Consider the following 23,432-nt stretch of genomic DNA (forward strand, 5'->3'; position numbering starts at 1 on the left):
GACAGATGAGCTATGTAGAACACCAAATAAAGCTTCGGATGCTCATGAGCAGGCATATATATATATATAAAGAGAGAGACATCAATTAGTGTCAAGAATCAGTTTATATTCCCATTTGCAAAGATAAGAGAATTGATATTACCCTGCTAAAGAGAGACATCAATGCATGTGTTGTTAGAAGACAGGCTGATAAAAAAACTCCTGATTCTGTGATGAAAGATTCAGAAATCATCTCTGAAACTTTCATTTCATGGATTGATTGAACTGTTGTAGAAATGAAAAGTAAATATCACTATCTTGAGAAACAGTTAAATTATGCATTGAGACCAGCCCAATTCTTGAAGGCTATCAAAGCTTCCATCTTCCTGAAGTTCCTCTTTCTAAGCTTTGCCACCTTTAGCTTTTTATGTTTCTCCATGAAAGCTTGCTTATGTCTCCACTTGTCGATAAAAATCTTCAACTCTTGTGCCTTCTCTACCACCTGCATTGCCGCGTCGAAGAACCCTCCCTTCACTAAAGCATACAAGAAGGCATCCAACAAATCATGGTCCAATTTCATCCCCTTCCTTCTCACATCAGTCCATAGCAACAACACGCTGAAGAACTTCTCGGTGGAGACATATCCATTGATGAGTGACAAGAACGTCTGTTGATTCGGCTCAAATCTTAAGAACACTATTCGTCGGTAAGTTCTCCGCGCATCCTCCAATCTCCCAACCTTGCAAAATGCATGAATGATAGAATTCCAATCATGAGTAGCAACCTCCACACGCGGATCATCAATGACCGAGTCCAAGAATGCAGCCATGAGCTCCGGCCGGTGATTCTCCATCAATCCTGTCATTATAGTCAAATAGCTCATCTTCAATTCAGGCAACCTCGCCTCCCTCATGTCCCTGAAAAGCGAGAACGCCGACTGAAAATCCTGCGCCGTCATTGATGAATCAATCAAAGCATCGAAGCTGCCTACATCCAATTGAAGTCCGGCAGCACTAATCTCCGTCACCAACTGTGCCGCCTCGGCAGTGCGCTGCTCTTTGCAATAAGCTTTCAGTATCGATGAGTATACTCCAATCCCCACTGCAGCTCCCTGAGCAGACATTTCATCAAGCAAGTTGTGTGCTTTCTCAAGCCACCCTAAAACAACACAAGCATTCACAATCCCAAAACCCACAGAGCTCTCAATGCCAACCATTTCCATATGAGATTCAACTTCTTGTGTCTCAATGATCAAAGCAGCCAAATCTTTGAACCTCTCATTCTCAACAAACCCCTTCACAACCTCTTTATAACCATCTTCATCCAAAACACAGTCATTTCCACCATTCTTCTCCTTCAACGCACGCAAGAGAACCTTTGAAACTGAATCAAAATCCCCACTTTTCACATACCCACTAATCAAACTCCTGAAAAAGCTCATCTTTTTATTCATAAAACCCAAAGCAGTCATCAAACAATCCAATTCAACAATCTTAGTTTCCAGCCCTTTGGAGGCGTACAAGTAGGCAAGCAACCCAAAGCTCCGTTCATCCAGCGACAACCCCAGCGACGAGATAATCTCCAGAACCCTCTCGGCGTCGGAAACGGAGCCAGTAACGCGGCAGCACCCGTCGAGCACGTCGTTGCACGAGGCTAGGTCAGGCTTCATCTCGTTGGCGCGTTCTTGAAGAGCAAGCTTGCAGCTTTCCTCAAAGAGCTTCAAGAAGGGAGGGAACCAATGGGGTGTCTTGACTATGGGGAGCAAGAAGGGACCCCAGATGGAGAAGGGGGCAAAGAAGCGGTTTTGGAGAAGGGAACGGGCGAGAGTGAGAGCGGGAGCAGGGGAAGGGGCGGAGGAGAGGGAGGAGAAGAGGGAAAGAAGAGAGTGCGAGGAAAGAGAGTGAGGGGAGTGGGAGAGAAGATGGAGGGTGGCGGCGAGAGCGCGCTTGAGGTGGGGGAGATGAAGAGGAGGGGAAGAGAGGCAGGAGATGAGGGAGTTGGAGAGATTGGAAGGAAGGGCAGGCGATAGGGCGGCGAGGGACTTGAAGGAACGCCATGCGAGGTCGAGATCGCCGGAGGAGAGGGACAACTGGAGCTGGGATTGGAGGGTGGAGATATCGGCCGGAGATGGGGATGGGGATGGGGATGGGGATGGAGCTTGAGGTGGGGGCAATGGTGGAGATGGTCGGGGCTTCGCCGGAGCGAAGATGGTGGGCTGGAGGAAGGAGTAGAGAACGGGGACCTCGCCGGAGAATGATCGGAGAGAGAGTTTTCTCCACATTATTACTCTCTGTTTTTTGGATTTTTTTTGCTTAAATTTTGAGAAGAAGACATTGATTAGCGCTTTATTTGATTTTTTTAAAATAAATAAAAAATTAATTAATTAATTATCTAATTAATTAATACCACTTTTTTCCCGCTCAAATAGAAAAATATTTAATTACTGTATTTAGTTTGAAAAGAATAAATTTTGATAACTTAAATTATTTTTTTATTATAAGTACATTTATGAATTAAATATATATATATATATATATAGAAGAGTAATAGAGGGGTGAGCATTATTCGGAAAAACCGAGTTCCAAACCCAAATGCCGAATAAGAAGTTTGGTTCAATTACCTAATTTTTTTCTGATTTGGTTGGGTTTGGTAGCAATTTTATTTATAATTTGTTATTCGGTTTAGTTCATTTTCTTGTAAAAAATTTGGTTTAACCGAAACCGAACCAAATTATGTTATATAAATAAAAAATATATATACGTAGGTTTGGTTTTTGTATAAGTTATGTATGATTAATTTATAAATCCATTACGTAATAGGTTATAATCAGCCTAAAATAATGAATTAAAATAATTATGAATTAATAGTTGAATTAATTGCACTATAAATTATTTAATTTTTTTATATAATTTCCGTTAAAAAATAAATTTTGGTTAATAATCTAACTGAATCAAAAAATTTTGGTTTGATTAATTTAGGTTTTTACCTTTATTTGGTTCGGTTTTCATTTCTGAATATATTTTGGTTTGATTAATCGACAGTTCGATTCGGTTTGAATCGTCCAATTCTCTCCTCTCTATATGTATAAGATTAATAATTGTTGAAGAAAACGCATTAGAGAAACAATTATTTTAGTACTTATTATTTATCAATCAGGGCAGATTTTTTGGTTTACTATAATAATTTAAGAATAAGTTAAGAAATAAATCATGTAAATTGAAATAAAGTAATAGTTCATGATTTTTTTTTATTAATATAAAAAATATTGAATTGATTTACATGGGTAAATCATGAGGTTTTTTATATTAAAAAACAACGAATATGCAAAAGAAAATATTTCATTACTTTATTATAATTATTACTTAACGAGGGTAGCAACGGGCAAGTCAAAGATTGTTATCTTGTCGTTTATGATGTGTGAAAAAGAAATCTCAACCGTGCGATCAAAAGAAAACGGATCCCAAGTCAAAAACAAGGCACACAAACCGCATGATCGCTCACACGTACGAACCCAAACTCTAAGGCCCGCACCAACCCGCCAACAGCTCTAACTATAGTAACGGCCATCATCATAATCAAGATCACAACCGTCCATTTCAATCACACACCCAACTAGACCTCAATCGAACGGTCCATTTCAATTATATATTTCTATAAAAATACGTCTCTTTATTCAAGGGTTTATAATTTGTATTTTAAACTTTTAAACCCTAAAAAAGAAGCTGGAAAGAAAAAAAACCCTCTTTTTGTTTTTTTCTTGGCATTTCAACCTCGCTGGGATTTCGTTTTGCTTTTTTCTCGGACGCGAACCCTAGTTCAAGGGATGAGGGCGGTGAAGAAGCGTCCTGGGGTGAGTCATTTTTTTTTTTTTTGTTTTCGATTGATTTCTTTTGTTATTTTTCGGGTTTTTTTTGTGGTTTTTTTTTTTCTTGTAATTTGAGTTCGGTTTGATGTTTTTATCTTTTTTTATTATCGAATCTAGGGCAAATTGCGTGGTTTTTGATGTTGGAGTTCTTGGTGTTTTTGTTAGTTTTCCCTGTGATTGTGATTGTGCTGATTACTGTTATTAGTGTTTTGTGATAATGTTTGTGGTTTTCTCTTCTTGGAGTTCGAATTTTGTGCTGTTTCCATTGAGTTTCTGGTTGTTTATTTTATATGGGGGGAATAAAAATCTCAAGGTCCTTTATTGATGTTTGTTTTAGAGATGGGAACAGAATTGGAGGTGGAAGAGTTTTTGTGAGAAGTAGGGGTTTGATGATAATTGGTTTCGATTTTAGTGTTTGAATTCTAAAATAGCAAATACTGTTTCTGCAAATTTAATGTTTTTTTGTTAATCTCTTGTTAGACTGTGTTCTTTTTTAGTACTGTGTTTAATTGTTATTGTATTTTTAGTAAGTAACATCATGAGCTTTCCTGATCTTTGTTGTTTGATATGGTAAGAGTATAGGACATTGATAGGTTTGATAATGGTAGGTTTTACTTTATGTGTTTAAACTCTAATGATAATGACTGCTTCTGCATAAGTTTTATTGGCCATAGAGTTTCACGTATCACATCTCTTCCATATTTATGGTGAGGGGAATGTGTTTTAATGTTACATTGAATCTCATGTTTCCACTTAAGATTCCCTAAAAGTTGTGTGATAGTTTAAGAAGTTTGGAAGATTCTTAAGTGAATCATGTTGTCATTAGATATGCATGCAGTGTCGAACATGTCTCTTGGGCACGTAATAAGGAAAATTCTTGCCTAGATGTGGTCCATTGCACATTTATCACATCTCTTCAATGTTTATGCTGAGTGAAATGACTGTTTTAATGTTATCTGTTTATGTCGAATCTCATGTTTCTACTTAAGATTCCCTAAATGTTGTATGATAATTTAAGAAGTTTGGCAGATTCTTAAAGTGAATGTTGTCGTTCAATATACATGCATTGTCCAACAAGTCTCGTGGACGGGTAATAAGGAAGATTGTTGCTAGATGGGATCCATTGTGCATTTATCACATCTCTCCTATATTTATACTGAGTGAAATGACTAATTTATTGTTATCTATTTACGCCGGATCTCATATTTCTGTGTGAGATGCCCTACAAGTTGTGTGATGACTTAAGAAGTCTTGGAAGATTCTTGAGTGAGCCCTATCATCGTTATATCTTCATGCAAGTCTCATGAACACATAATGAGAAAAGTTGTTGCCTAGACAGGGGTCTGTTGTGCACTTATCACATCCCTTCCATATTTATGTTGAGCGCGAAGTGACAGTTTCGGTAGCTGTCTTTTATGTCAAATGTTATGTTTCCGTTTAAGATTCTCTAAAACTTGTGTAATAATTTAAGAAGTCGGGAAGATTCTTGAGTGAGTCATGTTGTCGTTAGAAATTCATACCTTGTTCAACAAGTCTCATAGACATGTAATAGTGAAAAATTCTTGCCTACATGAGGACCACTACATGGGACCTGGGATCAAGCCCCACGTGGCATGGGATGTATTCAAGTCTTATTAAAAGTGAGAAAGGCGATCGCCTAGATGCTCAGGCGTGGTGAGGCAAGGCGAGGCCCAACACCTCAACACCCCCAAGGTGTGGCGTCTTTAATGAGGCATGCCTAAGCCAACGCTTTCTGCCAGGTGCTAGGCATAAAAAAGGCATGCTTGTCTTTTTTTCTTGCTATCAGCCCTATATTTAATGCTTTCTATCAATGTTAATGGAGATTTATAAAAAACACACTTACTACTTCCTCCGTTCCTTTTTATCTATCGTGGTTAACCGAATTTCACATACCAAGAAGTTTAGTTATTTCACAAAATTTTATAAAAAATTAGTTATCTTTCCAAAATTACGCCCCTAATTAATATCTTCACATTTCTCTCTCATATTTAATTCCAACAAGAGAGTTGAATTGAGTGTTAAGAGTAATTTTGGAAGAAAAATAATAAATGATTCTTGATGTTAGAAAAATGTCAGATAAAAAGAACATGGATTTGTGACAGATAGAAAGGAACGGAGGGAGTAATAAGGAAGAAAATAAATTTGGGGAGAAAAGCTAGGTGTCTTTAAAAAGACACACTTACTAAGAAGGAAGGAAATAAATTTAGAAAAAGGGGGTTTGAATAGGTGATTTTAAGAAGGTACACTTACTAATAAGAAATGAAATAAATTTATGGGAGGAAAACTTGATGATATAAATGTACAATCTGCTATTTTTAAAAAATAATTAGTAAATTAAGGGATTAACTAATTACTTAGAGAAAATTGAAGAGACAACAAACGTTGCACTCTAAATCTAGTGATGGAGTTGAAGCTAGTTTAGATGATGAGGATAATTAATATTGTAGAATTTAGATGACTTATGTAGATAGAGTTTGCACTCTAAAAACTTTAGTAGGTCTAGATGTCTAAGAAGTGTTGTTCTTGACTTTATGTTATGCTTTGTTTGACTTAATGCTTTGCTTGACTTTAATTATTCCAAAAAATTATATATATATATATATAAAATTATTTATTAACTAACGCTTTACTTTGCTCAGGCGTGCACCTTTCGTGGCGCTTTTCTCCTTAGGCAATAAAAAGTCTTAGTGCCTTAAGGCGTCTAGCACTTTTAATTACACTGATTCTAGCCATTGATTTAGAAGTTTTGTGTAACTAGAACTTTACACAAGAATTTTGTCTCTTACTGAGATGTGATGTGCTGTTTGTTTGTTTTTTTTTCTTCTTTATTAAAAAAATATTAGGGTGAAAGGAGAGCACAAGATTGCCTTAATTTGTCGTTCTCCTCTCTTCTCATAAGTGCATTGGCATTTGTTGCATGTCATGCACGAGGACTTCTGGTTCTTTGACTTGGAGGATAACACAGCCTCATGAAATGCTCATATGCCTTTGCATGCAATTTTGCTGCTTGGTTTTGCTTGGTTTGCTTGAATGGAATTTTAGTACCTCCTCCCATTAAAGACGCGGTCTTGTACATTTAGTTTATTTTCTGTGTCTTGTGTTGTGTGCTTTGTTTGATGTAAGTTGAAATGTATTTTCATGTTTCCTTTTCAGGATAGAATTTGTGACATATGTGGCGATGCAGGATATACAGAAAATCTTGTGATTTGCTTTCAGTGCAATACAGCTTCAGAACATAGGTATGCCTCTAAGGGATGTTTTTATCAATCTGAAATATGATATATTCTTTTGGAATTTGTCTTCAACCAAAGGCATTAAAAATGATATCCATGTTCCACAAATCAGATAAAATATTTTTTTGCAAAATTTGGTTTATTCCTTCTCTTAATGACACTGTAGTAAGATCAATGACAATTTCCTATCATACTTCATAACTGTCGCACTGCCCAAATAAGTAGCAACCTGGTTGTCACGAGCTTATTAAGAGTATTTCTAATGATTACTGCTTTACTTTCCATCATTACTTGATGTGTGCACTTTTTAGTTAATATCTTGTCTGGACATTGGATTTGTTGTTCTTCATCATGTCATATATAACTTGTATATGTCTCCCTCAAAAACCTCTCATTATGCAATCCGCTATAAGTGACATGTTATTCCCCCATCAGATGAGATATTCTTACCAAGAGTTAACTATTCACTGTTATTGTGATAAGTTTCCGAGGCAAAGCGTGAATTTCTCACTTGTGTCTCTGATCTTTGCATTATCTGAGTTTGTGTTTCAATTTTTACTATTGCATCACTAACTTCCATCTTTTGTAGTTGTACAACAGCTGTCTTGCATGCTGTCATGTTTCAATCTCATCACTTGGATTTATGTATCAAACATTACGATTATTTACCTCAAATACCATTATTTAGCTTTCTGTTTTGGCTATCAGAAATAAATGTTAGTCATATGCTATAAACTCATTTGAGCTGACTGGTCATCAATTGACTTAATATCATCCTCCTCCTCAAAAACATATGCCAATAAATGAACAGATCCTGGAGCACGTTGCATTTGGATGTAGGAAACAAAATTCAGTTTTTCTATAGGATATGTTGTTTTTCCACTTTGCTATTCTTCCTGGGGCTAGGGAATCTGCTGAGACGATCATTCTATTTTTTGACTAATCATTTGTAGTAACCAAATAGCTACTTGTACTCTACTTCAGAATGGCTCAACTAGTTAATTGCTGAAAGAAATCAGTTACAAAATTTCAGAATTGCTTTATCAAATCCACACCAAATCATATCTAGTCCCCTCAGCAGGATAATCCCTTGGAAGTTTCTTTTTGTCTTTTAAACTTATACCCTGGATGGTCAGATTAATCCTATTGTGGAAAGGCTAGTTGCCTTCTTATCAGTGTGTGATGATTTCATGTCTCTCTCATTTTTTGTTCCAGAAGTTGTTGACTAAAGTTTTTTTGCTCCATTACAGCTATTGTATGCAAAATGGAGGATTTGTTGGCTCTGAATCATGGTTTTGTGGGAAATGTTCTGCAAGTCATGGAGAGCATCATGATGGAAAACTGAATAGTAAACGGAAAAATTTGGATATTTCTGACGTTACCAGTTCACAATTCAAGAAGACTAAGGTTCATGATCTAGATGACCTTTCATTCAATATCCCGCAAAGTGGTGAGTTTGACAATGATGCCATGTGTCAACCTGGAAGTAAGAAGCCATTTCCTTCTGAAGATAGCTCTCTTGAGAAGCGTGATGTTGGTAAACAGCAAGTTGCTACTAAATCGTTATGCCGCAGTTCCTTTTTCAATAGAAAGGAACCTTCCAAGGTAAAGCCTCTTTCTGCTGAAGAAGTTGTTCAGTTGACATCTGGTGCTGTCGGAAGGACGTCTACTACTCGCATTACTTCTCGCAGAAGTTTCTTCTCATCAGCCAATCAAAGTCATGTGCCAAGTTTTAGACATGTATCACATAGAACCCACCAATCAAAATCTACCAGCTCAAGGCCAGAAGAGAATTTCCATCAACGAATGAAGATCTCTTTTGATTCAGAAGTGAAACACCAGCATTCAAACTGCATGATGACGAGAGAGAATAATGGTAATGAGTCTAATGACAAGGAAGTGAGGATAGAGAATGATAGAATGCCAGGTTTTCTTCTGCGTGCCTTTTGAGCATGTCTTCCATTTTGTATTACTTGTCAATGATGATTTTATGTGATAATTGATTTCCTTTCAGGAGAAAAGGTTCCTGCAGTCCTCCATGGCAAGCAGATCATGAAGCAATCTCCTTCAACTGATGTATTGTCTCCAAGATGTAATACATCTACATGTTCCAGAAGTGTTTCTGCAGCACCTTACCTCTACAAAACCAGTGGACTTAGGAAGAGACAGGCTGATAATACTTTAGGTACATTGGCTTTAATAACTGTTAAAGTTCTCTTCAACTTTTTTGCTGCATAAGCAATGCATTCTCACCAATATTTGTTCTGTCCACTTTTTAGTTCTTTAGATAATTGCTTGAAATTGTTCCAGAACCAATCAAGGAGGAGCCCTTAAAGAATGGTGACCTCATTGCAGTATGCTCACCAGCTCAAAATACCAAATTGGCAGATTCAGAGTGTTTGAATTCTCGAGACATCGTTGATAAGAGAAAGAAAGCAACAAGTGATGGTAGTATGCTTGTAATGTTTAAAGTCTTTTTTTTTTCCTAAAAAAAAACAACTTTTGCTGTATATACCATGCACCATTACCAATATTGTTTCTATCAACCGTTTAGCTTTTTAGATAGTCACTAGAAATTGTTGTTTCAGAACCAACCAAAGGTAGAGTCATTAAAGAAGGGTGACCTTATTGAAGGATGCTCACCCTCACTACATACCAAATCAGTAGACCCGGAGTGCTTGAATTCTCGAATGGTTGACATCAGTGATAAGAAAAAGAAAACGATGAGTGATGGTAATATGATTATTATATGTAGCATGGTGCAATTTTTCCACATATCTGAGCATGTTCCCTCATCTTATTTTTTTTTTTGTGTACTGTTTTTTTAGGAGAAGAAACCTTTGCCAAACCTCATGAAGCATACAATTTTAAAAATGCTCAGTCTGTGAAGTCATGTGTGGCTGATAAGGCACTCATCTTGCATGACACGACAGCTGTGAATATGCCTCCAAGTGATTCAGGCAAAAAGATTCTCTTTCTTTCAATAAAGACTTTGTTTTTGCTGAAGTCATGTGGCACTTAAATATGCTAGTTTGCCAAGGATACTATTCTCTTGTAATAGCAGCTAGTTATTCCCCTGAAAAATTACTTTTTTGCTTTCATTAGGCAATATCTCCTATTCTGAAACCGTACTCAAAGAAACTGGATTCCAAGATAAGAGCTTGCCACCGAGTTTGGCGGTACATCAACAGCTAAAGATTTCAAATTGCCTAACTGCAGAAGTCCGTTGGAAGTATGCAAAATTTTTTCCTGTCCTTTATAATTGCCATTCACCACATGTTGTACATTTTATAAACTTATCCGTATTGGGAAATCTCACAAATCAAAATGCTATTAACTTTTTTTGGACTGTTTGGATTAAAAAAAACAGTGATGTTAGCATGATTCTGCACAAAGTGCAAATTGAGGGTAAATCAACCTAGTGCATAAATTTTCCACCTAATAGATACTTTTCATCTGCAAGAACATAGCGTTTCTCATTAATGTATGATTTTAAATCTGAAATCACCAACTGGCAATATAGTACACCCACACTTTTGTGCATAATTCACCACACTGGTTATTAGCATCACAATAATGATTGTAGGCTTCTCTTCCTGTTGTCTTAAGTTATTGACCAAAGCTAAACTTTGCAGCTATCTCAATTGCGGTGCTATAGGTTGTATACCATTGAAACAATTAATTTGTATTTTAGACTTTTATTCTTGGCCCATGGGTGTCTTCCAATAGATGCACGTAATATGGATTCACAGGCCACATCATGATTATTTTTCAGTACACACATATGTCCGTATGGATCCATAGATACTTATACAGTAGCATATTTCAAAATATATGTTGAAGTAGCACCAAATTCTTTAGTGAATGTGGCATATACTGTATCTCCATATGAATCTATCTGGGCATGCAACACTCAAAACTCTTTTGAGTGCTGTAGCTCGATCTTGATGATTTATCAATCTTACCACAGTTATGGGTCATCTAGTGTTGATCATTCAATTTATTATCGGTGGATGCTAATATTTCTATCTTTCATGTTTATTTTCATAAATGGTAATTTACTAGAGTATTTTTTATTAATTAAAAAATGTTGGCTTTTCTTCTCATAGGGGAAGAAGTGTTTGTTCTGTTTGTGGATCAAAAGTTATGCCATTGTTGTATTCTTTTTGTATTCACATAATAAATTTGTGAATATGCATGGGTTTTTTCTTCGTTTGATTTCTTTTGTTGTATCCTGCTGTTTACTTGTACCTTTTTTTGCTTGCAGGGGATTCTTTGATATTCTTGTTCTGGGTTCACTTAAAAAATTTGGAATGCTCGCTCATTGCCCTAGGAATTTTTCTATTAAAGTATATGATATGGCACAGCAAATGCCTGTGGAATTAAAGTTGTTTCGTAGTACCTCGTCCAGACGTTTGGCCTCGGGCCTTCCAATCAGACCCTCCTGACAGTGATGACATTGGGTTGTACTTTGTGCCTTCAAATCTCATGAGGTAGGCTGTTAATCTTATTCTAAAATTTCAAACAGATTGAAAGGATTGATGTTTTCTTCAATTTAAATATATGATTATAGGTCTCAAGAGGACTTCTTTGGTTTTCTCGAGTGGATTGACTTGGGTGATTTTGCCTTGAGGGCTTGTGTTGGTGGTGTTGAATTACTTGTATTCAGTTCGAAACAGCTGCCTGTGGATTCTCAACGTAAGTTTGCCTTACTATGATGGAAAATATTTGTTTTGGGAGTATGGCTTGACTTGCATTCCCTGCCTGATAAGGTTTTGTTCACATCAATTAATATGAATCGAACAATCTTTGTGCTTTTATAAATACCTTTGTTTCAAAATTTTGATTCTTAGAACTTTATGGTGTTTGTTGTTTAGATATATATGTATTTCACTTCAATTATATGCTTGTATGATGATTTGTTGCTCTTTTCTGTCATTCTCATTCATTCTGTTATTTGTGGCTGGTCCTATTAGCATGTGAAAAGTTCTTTCATGTTCATTGTAGCCCTTTACATCTGAGAATCATTGCGTGAAGGCTAATATGACTTTGTAGTTGGGTTTGTATACCGTGAATTATTTGATGTGATAATTGATTTGAATGATATTCATTCTTTGAATAATTTGGTATTTACTGAGTAAATATGATGCTTATACCTATTCTTAAAATCTAGTTGTGTACTGGTGACTGACAAATGGTGCTATTGATGCAGGAATATTGAACGGATTCTATTTGTGGGGTGTATTTCGCCATGTTAAACCCAAGAAAGGTATCCATCATGAAGATGTTCCCTCCTGTGTTCATACTGTTGCATCTCAACCCGGTTCTAGCAGCCAATTCAATGTTCCGCCAATAGGCAATTCTATGGAAGTTGGTACACAGGTTGACATGGTGACTGGGGTTGATACATCCATAAAAAATCTTGGTGTACCTGGTTTAACAAGACCATTTTCAGGTTCCAATGTCTCCTTTGTTGCCTCTCCAGCTGATGATAGTGTTCAATTGAAGGTCCCACTGGAAGGAGATTTCAATGAACTTGACATGAAGTCTGACATTGTGAGGACTAGGATTGGTGTGGTAGATAGACCCATTTCAAGATTTGATAAGCCTCCTGGATTCAGAATACCAGTATCAACAGATGTGGCTTCGACGTCCAAGGTCGTATCTGCTGTATCTCAGTCTGTTACGAATAGCCAAACTTATGTTCCACCAGAAAGTGATGTCAAGGAACTTGATACCAAAGTCGACATAGTGAAGGGGGGATTGGGATTGGAATTGGGATTGATTTGGCAGGTACATCCATATCAAGCCCTGATGCACCTTCTGGTTTCGGTAGACCAATTTCAGTTGATTTACCTTCGAATGTCACCCCTATTTCATCTCAGCACAACACTAGCAGTCCATTGAATCCTACTGCAGACAGTGATATCAAGAATGTTGACACAAAAATCAACATTGTGGGGCGAACTAAGATCGGTTCATTTGATAGATTTATTCCAAGTCTTCGCACCCCTCCTGGCTTCACTAGACCAATTTCAAAGGATATCACTTCTGATGTCCCCGTTGTTGTATCGAAGCACAACACTGATACCCAATTGAATTTCTCACCAGAATGCAATTCGACAGAAGGTGATAAGGAAATCGACAAGGCATTTACACCAAGTCTTCGCACACCTCCTGGTTTCACTAGACCAATTTCAGTGGGTATCACCTTGGATGCACCCATAGTTGTATCGAAGACCAACACTGATAATCAATTGAATTTCTCGCCAGAATGCAATTCCACAAAAGTTGGCATGGAAATCAACAAGGCGGGTGGAATTGATATTGGTTTGTTGGATAAACCCATTCCAAGACTTGATGCTTCTCCTGGTTTCTCAATATCAATTTCAGATGATGATCATGAAGAAAGGCCATTGGTTAAGTTTTCCTTGCAGAAAGTGAGAGATATCTCACAGACCATTCTTCCTTTCATCTCTAGAAACAGTGGCCTGGCAAATCAAAATAACTCAGTTGAGATCAACCATGGTTTCCCAATCCCCTTAAGGGCAGTTAACAATTCCTTTGTATCTTTATCTTCCAGAGTTGACAATGCAATTACTTCAGAGATGTACAATCTCTTGAAGAACAATGAGGTACATGCTTTATATGTTTGTGTGTATAGTCACCTGCAGATGATGTGAAACAAGAGAAATCAACTGACAACCAGCTCAATTATTTATTTTACCGATCAAAAACTCAAATTTAGCTTATGTATGCAACTCTGTCCTTACATGTATCAGGAGATTTTCTTGATATATTCAGTCACCGCACTCACTTGATTTGTACTAAACTATGATATTTGCAAACATTGTGCATCCTCTGATTGATTATCCTTTTCATTTTGTGTATTTGATTTGACTATATCTCTGGGAATAACATTTTGGAAATTTTTTGTCAGGTTCTTCCTACAGAGAGCATGTCACCTTTGGAGCCTTATAGCAGTGGTCCTATCAATCTGTCAATGGAGAAGAACGAAGTTCATGCCAAAGATGATGTCTGTTTTAAGAATTCTGATCATGCTCGTTCTCTTAGTTCAGAACTGCCATTGTCTTTACCTGAAGAAGAGAAAGTATCTAGCTCAATGGAGCATCATATTGATGAAAATGCCATCTCTTCAGCGAAATTTGATTCCATCTCAACATCATCATTCGAAAAGAAGAGCGGAATTGGTCTCTTTGACAGTTTAAAGGCAAAACCCCAGAGTTCATCAGAGAATTCATTATATGAGGGCTTTACCCACGAGGAAACTAAGAAAAGTGAAGAAATCGATGATCAGGTAACAAATTATGAAAGTCCATTACCAAGCTGTGAAGAACAAGTTATATTTGGCAGAACACCACTTCCTCTTTTCCCCGCAGCAGCAGAATTCAGAAGTGGCAGTGTAAGTGTAAATGAAGTGAATGACCAGGATGTTCAATTAATCAATGACAAAACCGATCCTTCGATCACTCCTGACCTCAGTTTATCAAGACCTCATTATGTGCAAGACGGAAATATTTGGATTTCTGCTGCGTCACATGAGAAGCTGAAGAAAGACAATTGTGGGGACTCTTTGAAGTTGTCTTTCTAGAGATCAAACTTAGTAGAAATTGAACAGAGGGTGGTGTATAGCTGGGAAAGGAAATTAAAAAAAAAAAATGAAAATGAAATATGTAGATGTTGTTAAAATTTCTGATTGAAATAGTTTGTAAAGGTTATATAGATGCACAGAATTGGTTCTGTGCATTTGGAGTGTGCTCAAGTTCTCTCTCACGATTGTAAAACTGCAGCGGTCTTTTACTGTGCATTCTGTAAATTTCTGTGCACAATGTAAAAGATGCAGTGAAAAGTATCATCAGAGATCATCATCATCTTCATGGACATGAACTGGTGTATATATATATATATATATTACTGCTTAGTACAGTTTTAATGTTTGACAGAGGGGTAGATATGGATAGAGTTTTCTGTTGAAGATGTCTAAAATTTATTTTTATTAGTTTTGCATGATTTTATTTGAGATGCAATATATTGTGGGCTTTTATGCTATCTATCTTTGGAAATTCAATTGTTCATCAATGAAATGAATTGTTTCAATTTGGTTTAGTATTTTGTAGCAATGAAAAACTTTTTAGTTGTATAAATTTTAGAACTAGATTATCATCATGGAAATAGATTTATAGCGTGCCAATATTAGTATAGTCTAGTGAGTAAGCTGTATTTTTTCTTACGTGGAGGACATGTGTCCAAATCCCTTATGAAGTATGGTAAATACCGAAGATATGGCCTCATAACAATCAAGTTTTATTTTTTTAGATTTATTTTATTATTTTATTTTTTATGGTACTAATTCTGTAATTTCACGAAATCTTGGGGTTACCTTAATATCTAAAAAACTTTATTGTTGTGAAATCATGTCTTGATTTCACTCACGTAACCAAATTTGTGGAATTATAACTCGAATGTGGATAGTGAGTCATATCCATACAAACCCTTGGCTCTCGGTGACTTATAGTAAATATATATATATATATATATATATATAACATGAAATATATAACAAAAGATACTAAATTGATCAAGTTTTACCGAGTAGGCGAACATCTCATAAGTTATTCACGGACATATATAATATTTTTTTAAATATAAAATAATAATAATACTACATTAATATCTTAATATATATATATATATGTTTACGCTGCCGTGTAACGATAAAACAAGAGTCTTTAGCCGTCGGATTGAAATCCAACGGTGATCAACCCCCAATTGATCTGAAAATTTTCCCTCCAAAATCAAAACCATTAAAAAAATCTAGAAAATAACAAAAAAAATAATAAAAAAATAAAAAAAAAAAAGACCTATAAATGACCACAAAGAAAGAAAATCGTCCAATCAGAGTTCGCGATCGTCCACGTCGTCGTTTGGTCTTCTCCGGCGAATTGGGAGCCCTCTGCGGCGACGATGGGCTCGAACAAGGATCGCGGACCCCAAAGGCCGCCGGTGGGGCTCCTCTACGACGAGAGGATGTGTCGGCACTCGACGCCGGACGGTGAGCCCCATCCTGAGTGTCCGGACAGGATCCGCTCCATTTGGGAGAAGCTTAAGTCTGAGGGCATCCCTCAAAGGTATCTTCCCTTTTGTTCTTATGGTTTTGCTTGCAATTGCATGCCCTTTGATTCCTTGGCTTGGATCTTCTTTTAGGGTTCTGGTTTTGTGGTTGAACACTGACTGTGTTTCCGTCTTTGAATTTCTCGTTAACATTCTTTTGGATTTTGGTTGTGTTGGAATATGATTTGAATTCATCTGTGCTTTGTGATTTACAGTGTTTTGATTCACATTCAATATGTCGTCTTGAAAAAAAAAAGTTTTTTTTTTTTTTTAGAAAATTTTCTTATGGATTTTGGAGTTAAATCCTTTTCAAGGTGTGTGGTTACGAATTGTAATGGCTGCACTTCGATGCCTGATTTTGGAGTTTGTTAAGCAGTCAAACTCTGGCTGTGTTTCTGTCCTTCAATTTCTTGATAACATTCTTTCAATTTTTGGTGGCGCTGGAATATAATATGAATTTAGATGTGGTCTTTTCTTGTCTGCATTTTGATTCAGACTCACTAATGTTATCTAGGAAAATAGCCTTTTTTAGATAAATTTCTCATGTTTTTGGGATTTCTATGGTCTGTGATCAAATTGTATGGTTTTGTTGGAATTCTGTCTTTTTCAAGGTGTGTAGTTTTGAATGGTAAGGAAGCTGAGGATGAGCATATAGCATCTGTTCACACCGACGGACATATCAAGCTGATCAAGGCTATTAGCTCTAAACAGTTTGATCCTAGACGTGATAAGATTGCATCCAAGTTTAACTCTATTTATCTTAACAAGGGATCATCTGAAGCAGCTTACCTTGCTGCAGGCTCAGTTGTTGAGGTATCTAGTTTCTAACAGACTAAGAGTGCAACGAGGTTGAAGATTATTTGGAATGTTAACTGAATTGATTTAATTCCGCTTATGCTCTATGCTGAATTCTACTGTGTTTTTTGGTATGTGTTTATTGTTCCTCTTCAAAAGGTGTGCAAGAGGGTTGCAGAAGGCGAGTTGAGTTCTGGCTTTGCTATTGTTAGGCCTCCAGGACATCATGCAGAAGCTGATGAAGCTATGGGTTTTTGTCTCTTCAACAATATTGCGATTGGAGCTCATTTTCTCTTGGACAAAGCAAGTCTATTATTTTAGTTACTGCTTATTTCATTGAAAGATTCATTTTTTATCATTGTTTAAACTGATGATTTTTTATGCGTGACATTATAATATACATAAGTGTATGGCTGATTCTTTATTTCTCATTACAGCCAGAACTAGGGATTAAGAAGATATTGATTGTGGATTGGGATGTTCATCATGGCAATGGCACACAAAAAATGTTCTATGAGGACCCTAGGGTTTTGTTCTTCTCTGTCCACCGGTAAAACTTTTAAAAATTTTATCTTGTTAACTTGAATAATGTCTTAATTTCGTCACATTGTTCTAGCAAAAAATGCATCAGCATGAATTATTAATAAGTGTAGGCTAATTGAAACACAGCATACATGGTGTGATATTTTCTCATAAACAAGTTTAGTCCAGCTACCTTCATTTTTTCAACAAAAATAAATTCCTCCTGTATTAAATTTTTGCTCTCCTGACTAAAAGCACCTTCATTTCTTTCCACAACTTGAGTTTTCTCAACCAGAAAGTAACTAATGAACTATGAAAGCAATCTCATAAGTCATCTTCAATATCATTTCCTATCTTTTTATTTCCTTTGAAATAAATTCATTTCTGATATATGGGGTTTCTTCAACCTATTTGATTTTATACTGATTTGGCTTTACAGGTTTGATTTTGGGAGCTTTTATCCTGCTGGTGGAGATGGTGCATACTGTATGATAGGGGAAGGACCAGGTGCTGGATATAATATTAATGTCCCTTGGGAACATGGGCATTGTGGTGATGCAGATTATGATGTCATTTGGGACCATGTTTTGATTCCAATAGCTAAAGATTACAACCCGGATATAATTTTGATTTCTGCTGGATTTGATGCAGGTTAATTTTGCTAATTCCTTCTTGAAAGTGCTTCTTATTTATTTATCTTTGTATTTTCTAGACAAGAGCAGATCTTATTTATACTCATGCATTGCAAAATATCCTCCTTGCTCATATCGAGGTTATGCTGCTACCTGATGTACTCAATGTCCATTCTAAACAGCTATTAATGATCCACTTGGTGGCTGTCGTATCACACCATATGGATATTCACTTTTGCTCATGAAAGGTTAGTTTTTAGATCACTGGCACTGTATCAGTCTCCTATATCTCTTGTGCTTTTTAGTATCACCTTTTTATTTATTTATTTATTTATTTTGCATCTGTACATTTTACGATCTGGAGATTTTCTTTCCTTTTTTCAGTGATTTATTTATTTATTTTTTAAGTATTCTAGATAGTTAAAATGGTTTAAAATATTGAATATCTGGCGGTAATCTATCATCATTTTGCACCACTTACAGGTTGAATGTTTCTTTTTTGTTTACTATTCTTAGTAGTGATGATGGTTAATTTTTAAATTAGCAATATCTAGGAGTGGTATCGGGGCGGGGATGCCCGTCCCCGCCCCCGTCCCCGTCAATGGCAGGGACGGGGATTCTCCATCCCCGATTCCCCAACGCCCCATCCCCACGGGGATCCCCATGGGGATTCTCTATTTGTAAAAATATTATTACATATTGGAACATAAAAACTATTCAATATAAATATATACATAAAATTATGATAAGATCGAAATTACTTGACATAGGGCTCTCATATCTAATTTTAATTGTTATTAGTTTAAAATAAATAGTTTATGTGATTAATGCAATTAAATTAAAATTAGAGTTTTTTATATTATTACCTAGGCCATTGAATTTTTAATGTTGAAAAAAATCATACATACATATACACACAATATATATATATATATATATGTATTTTAATCGCGGAGATTCTCACCAGTCGGGGAGGGCATTCCCCGCCCCCGTCCCCATTTAGGAAACAGGGACGGATTGGCCCCCGTCCCCGCCCCCATGGGGGAGGGATTCGGGGAATCCCCATCCCCGTCGGGTAGGGTCCCCACAGGTATCAGGGATTCCACGCCCCATTACCACCCCTAGCAATATCCTATCTCCTGAAAGTGGATATCTAACATTTTACCGCAAGGTTAGTTTTTGTTGTTCAACTAGGCTTAAACTGGCTTTATAATTTTTATGCTGTAACTAAATTGGATTCTTTGAAAATGCAGTCGATGTTTTTGCTTAACACAAATGGAAGTACTCTACAAATAACTAAATTTTTGTAGATGTTTTTCTTGCGTTTAGCTGATGCAATTTGCCCAAGGAAAGATTGTTATGGCTCTTGAAGGAGGCTACAATCTCACCTCTTTGGCGAATTCAGTCCTTGCTTGTGTGAAAACTTTGTTAGAAGAAAAAACTATCAATGGATCTTTGAGGGATTATCCTTTTGAGTCCACATGGCGTGTGATACAGCAGGTGAAATGCTTTCCCACATTTCATAGATTTAATTTCTTGTTGTTTGGCTTTCTGCACATGGCTATACCCTTCCTATAATCACATTTCTTACTTCAGGTTCGTCATGAACTAAAATCATTTTGGCCTTCTTTGGCTCTGGAGTTACCACAAGAATTACTGGCCTGCAGTAGAACACTAACCCAAGCTCAGGTGCCAAATGTACAATTTTTCTTTTACTTTTAGTGGTTGGTTTCCTCATATCTTGTTCAATTAAAAAAAAAAAAAAGCAAGAAATGAAGAATTACAGTGGTATCATCTTTACAGGAGGGTTTTTTTATTTTTTTATTTTTATTTTCAAGTTCTCTGCTTTGCCATTGTCCATGTAGCAGCAGACTAGCTTATTACTGTGAGATGTGTCCATGTTCATGTTTAGTAGTATTTGTTGCCAACCTTAAAGAATTCCATTTCAGAATCAAAGTTTGTTGCTTACCATAGAAACAACATCAAATTGTTATGATTTGTATAATTTATTTCGTTCAAACTGATCGCATTATGTGATATATGGCTTTGATTCAGCTAAATTATTACGTCAGTTCTGATTCTGATGTGGAGAATGAGGAAGGACCCTCGAGCGAAGTATTTTCTGCAAATGTGGTTGAAGGTGTTGAAGATATGATTCAACCATTCTTAAACCTAAGTGTAGGTGAAGATAAGCATGGTGAAACCAAAACTTCAGACCACAAAACTAATAATCTAGATTCTTCAGAAAGGCATACTGTTCCAGAAGCATCAGATAGTAAGGATATTTACAAAAATATTAGTTCGTGGAGGATCGCTTATTCAAAGATTGACATTTGGTATGCAACCTTTGGTTCAAACATGTGGGAGCCAAGATTTCTCTGTTATATTAGAGGTGGACAGGTATTATGCTTCTTTCATGGATAATTATGGCAATATGAACATTGTTATGTTATTTAAGTTTAAAGCACTACTTAATGTTGCATATTGGCAGAAAATCTTGATATGTTTTGCTAACTTTTCGAAATGCCAAGTAGTATGAGTTTGGTACTTGTTCTCCTATTAAAATGTTCATAATTAAAATTTCGTAGCTTGCTTGTATGATATGTCCTTTTTTATATCCTCACTTAACACCAGAAGGGAACAAAGTCAAAATGGAGGTGTAAAGGCCTAGAATCACTGCATCTTGTTTGTCATTTGAATGGAATAAGTATGTAGAACGTTTCAGTGAGGAAGCCATATGGCAAGGAATATAGAACTCTTTTCCTAAGCACCTTTTTGGTTCAATTGAATGGGCACTAAGTAATGAAACGGAAAATATATGGTAGACCCACACAAAATGGAACTGATAATTGAAAAGCAAAGGAAACTAGCTTGAAGATTTTTCTCCTAGACTTCTTTTTCTTAATCTGGAGAACCTCAAGCGTGTTAGTGTTTGTTTCACCTGCTGCAACCAATTGTTCCAAGTGTTTCTTCTGGCAGGTAATTGTTTATGGGCTTTTCCACAGAAAATATTTTTTGATATAGTTCTAATATGTAATGAAGTATCAAGTAGCAAGTATTCGAATAATTCAATGGCTCTAGAAGCTAATAAGAAGACACTTAATAGAGCTATGCTTGTTTTGTTCATGTGATTTTTCTTTACATTTTTTTTATCTTTTAAGAGTTGAATGCTTTTTTTACTTTTTTCTCCAGACTTTTGAATTAATTTTACATAAGCGAATTCCATTTGTACTTTGGTATACCATCCCATCAAAATAGTAGCTATAAACCCTGTTCAATGCATTATAGGTGGAAGGTATGAGCCGACCGTGTCATGGATCATTGGATGAAAGCTTGCCCAAATCTGTCATGTGGAAGACTTTTCCTCATCGTTTGTTTTTCGCTAGATCTCATTCTGTGACATGGGGAATGGGCGGTGTAGCCTTTCTTCACCCTGAAAACAACACCAACGAGAAAGTGCACATGTGCTTGTACAGAATCACGTATGTGATCTTCGCATGTTTTTTTTCCCATCAGTGCATGTGGTTGAAGCAGTATTTTTAAGCTTAAATCATATTTCTATATTTTTAGATTTTCATTTATTCTCAAATTGTGTAGGCTTGAGCAGTTCAATGATATCTTACTTCAAGAGAACGTTGTTGTTCAACACCGGGATACTCCTTTATTTGATCTATCTAGTCTACAATTTGTTTCTGAAAACAAGTCCAAAGTTTTGGAGGAACTTAAGGTACTATTTTCCCTAATAGAGTTATGCATACATTTCTTACTCGTCTCTGAGCAAAGGACATTACAGTTATCCTTACCATCTAAACACTTTTCACTAGCAGCCTTGAGGGCTTGTTTTTATATAGTGAGTTTCATATTCAGTATCAAGAAGGTTGCCCTTCTTCCAACCACTTTGTCTTTATATTTCTCCCGCTTTGGACAGAAGTTGTACATTCAGAGGGTTGGTAAAAAAAAAACTTTTATTGAAATAAGAACTGTTATATAAAATTTGGCATGCAATCAACTACAGGGACTTTTTAATGTGCAGTCTACAATTTTATTCCAATTAAACTTATGTGTGACCTAGTTGGTAGGTGGTTGAAGGTACTTCCACAAAAATGTCACAGTGTAAAATTTTTAATCATATAATTTATTGAAGCTGAAGCCCAATTAGTCAATTAGGATCTTGAAGAAGACTACTTTATGCTATTATGAACAGACTCCCTAACTAGAATTTCCTCAAGAATGTACAAAAGCTTTCTATTATTTTCCACAAGCTTCATGCATACTGAGTCCTTTTTTTGCTCTCTTCTTGTGCCTTTATGCAGTGTGGATGGTATCCTAACGTCCTTTATCTGGGGAAAGATGATAACCTCCCTATCTTAACGATGACGTATGTTTCCTTCCCTTATTCTATTATTTATGTTGATGTTTGATTTATCAGCTTAAGCAGAATCACCAAACTTTTCCATCAAGTTCATTAAAGTTTTTACTAGTTTTCATTTCACAATTTCAGTCATAGTAAAGACCACACTTAGCATTGCATATATATTAAATATGTGTTTAATTGTAGTTATTCAGAACTCAAAGAGGTTCAAATCTTGTACCATATTTACTTCAAAGCCTAATAATTTAGGCATTTGCCAAAGTTCAGGGATAGGATCATACACACTTTTAAAAAACAGAGATTTCTTTTTATCTAACTTCATTTTATGTTCATTTATATGATCCTTCTCTGGTTTACTTGCTCATTCAGTTGCCCACTCTCCACTGTTGAGGAATGTAAATCAGGTAAGGTGCCGATGATTGGTGCTTCAAAGGAATACATGAAAGTATTGGTAAAAGGGTTGGTAGAAGGGAAACAATTCACTCAAGATGATGCAATTGCTTACATTAATGAAGCTGCGACGAAGAGTTTATAACTGTTATTTAGTTCTATTTTGCTTCATTGTAAGTTTAAAAGAGGTGAATGACTCACCACTGAAGTAAAATATAGTGTGGTAGTTAAATTTGTAAACCCTGAAATTGTTCATGGTATGAACACCAGTTGTTGAATGCTTTTTAGATTTGTATAAAATGGTTATTGTGTTGCAAATGCGATAAGAGTAGTTAGTCAGGGGCGTGTGCATGGGCTGGAAATTGGTTGTTTAGCTGTGTACTCATTTAGTGATGCAGGGTTTTGGACAGCAAATCCGTACCACACTAGAGTTCGGTCACGTGTCCAACGAGACTCGAACTCGGAACACTTGAAAGTCTCATACCATGTTT

At 36.2% G+C, this 23,432-nt stretch overlaps 4 protein-coding genes across 4 annotated transcripts; 3 read left to right on the plus strand and 1 right to left on the minus strand.

Annotated features, from left to right (window-relative positions):
* Window positions 1-187: 187 nt before the first annotated feature.
* LOC120274820 (pentatricopeptide repeat-containing protein At1g69290) lies at window positions 188-2,272 on the minus strand. The gene has a single exon (XM_039281354.1). The coding sequence runs from the start codon at window positions 2,258-2,260 to the stop codon at window positions 314-316; it is 1,947 nt and encodes a 648-aa protein (XP_039137288.1). The 5' UTR covers window positions 2,261-2,272; the 3' UTR covers window positions 188-313.
* A 1,425-nt stretch (window positions 2,273-3,697) lies between these two features.
* Window positions 3,698-10,062, plus strand: LOC120274721. Its single transcript, XM_039281256.1, has 7 exons — window positions 3,698-3,829; window positions 7,019-7,104; window positions 8,349-9,025; window positions 9,113-9,283; window positions 9,409-9,546; window positions 9,687-9,831; window positions 9,927-10,062. Exons 1-6 carry the CDS (start codon window positions 3,803-3,805, stop codon window positions 9,719-9,721), a joined length of 1,134 nt encoding a protein of 377 aa, XP_039137190.1. The 5' UTR covers window positions 3,698-3,802; the 3' UTR covers window positions 9,722-9,831; window positions 9,927-10,062.
* A 142-nt stretch (window positions 10,063-10,204) lies between these two features.
* Window positions 10,205-15,000, plus strand: LOC120274722. The gene is made up of 5 exons (XM_039281257.1): window positions 10,205-10,330; window positions 11,366-11,591; window positions 11,672-11,796; window positions 12,311-13,733; window positions 14,039-15,000. Exons 4-5 carry the CDS (start codon window positions 13,395-13,397, stop codon window positions 14,708-14,710), a joined length of 1,011 nt encoding a protein of 336 aa, XP_039137191.1. The 5' UTR covers window positions 10,205-10,330; window positions 11,366-11,591; window positions 11,672-11,796; window positions 12,311-13,394; the 3' UTR covers window positions 14,711-15,000.
* Window positions 15,001-16,014: 1,014 nt separating this feature from the next.
* Window positions 16,015-23,259, plus strand: LOC120274763 (histone deacetylase 5). The gene is made up of 13 exons (XM_039281297.1): window positions 16,015-16,247; window positions 16,842-17,043; window positions 17,185-17,328; window positions 17,463-17,575; window positions 17,987-18,198; window positions 18,362-18,424; window positions 19,507-19,679; window positions 19,776-19,868; window positions 20,235-20,579; window positions 21,468-21,661; window positions 21,777-21,906; window positions 22,493-22,557; window positions 22,921-23,259. Exons 1-13 carry the CDS (start codon window positions 16,084-16,086, stop codon window positions 23,084-23,086), a joined length of 2,064 nt encoding a protein of 687 aa, XP_039137231.1. The 5' UTR covers window positions 16,015-16,083; the 3' UTR covers window positions 23,087-23,259.
* The last annotated feature ends 173 nt before the right edge of the window (window positions 23,260-23,432 follow it).

The sequence above is a fragment of the Dioscorea cayenensis genome, chromosome 13 (genome assembly GCF_009730915.1).
Source record: "Dioscorea cayenensis subsp. rotundata cultivar TDr96_F1 chromosome 13, TDr96_F1_v2_PseudoChromosome.rev07_lg8_w22 25.fasta, whole genome shotgun sequence".
NCBI lineage: Eukaryota > Viridiplantae > Streptophyta > Magnoliopsida > Dioscoreales > Dioscoreaceae > Dioscorea > Dioscorea cayenensis.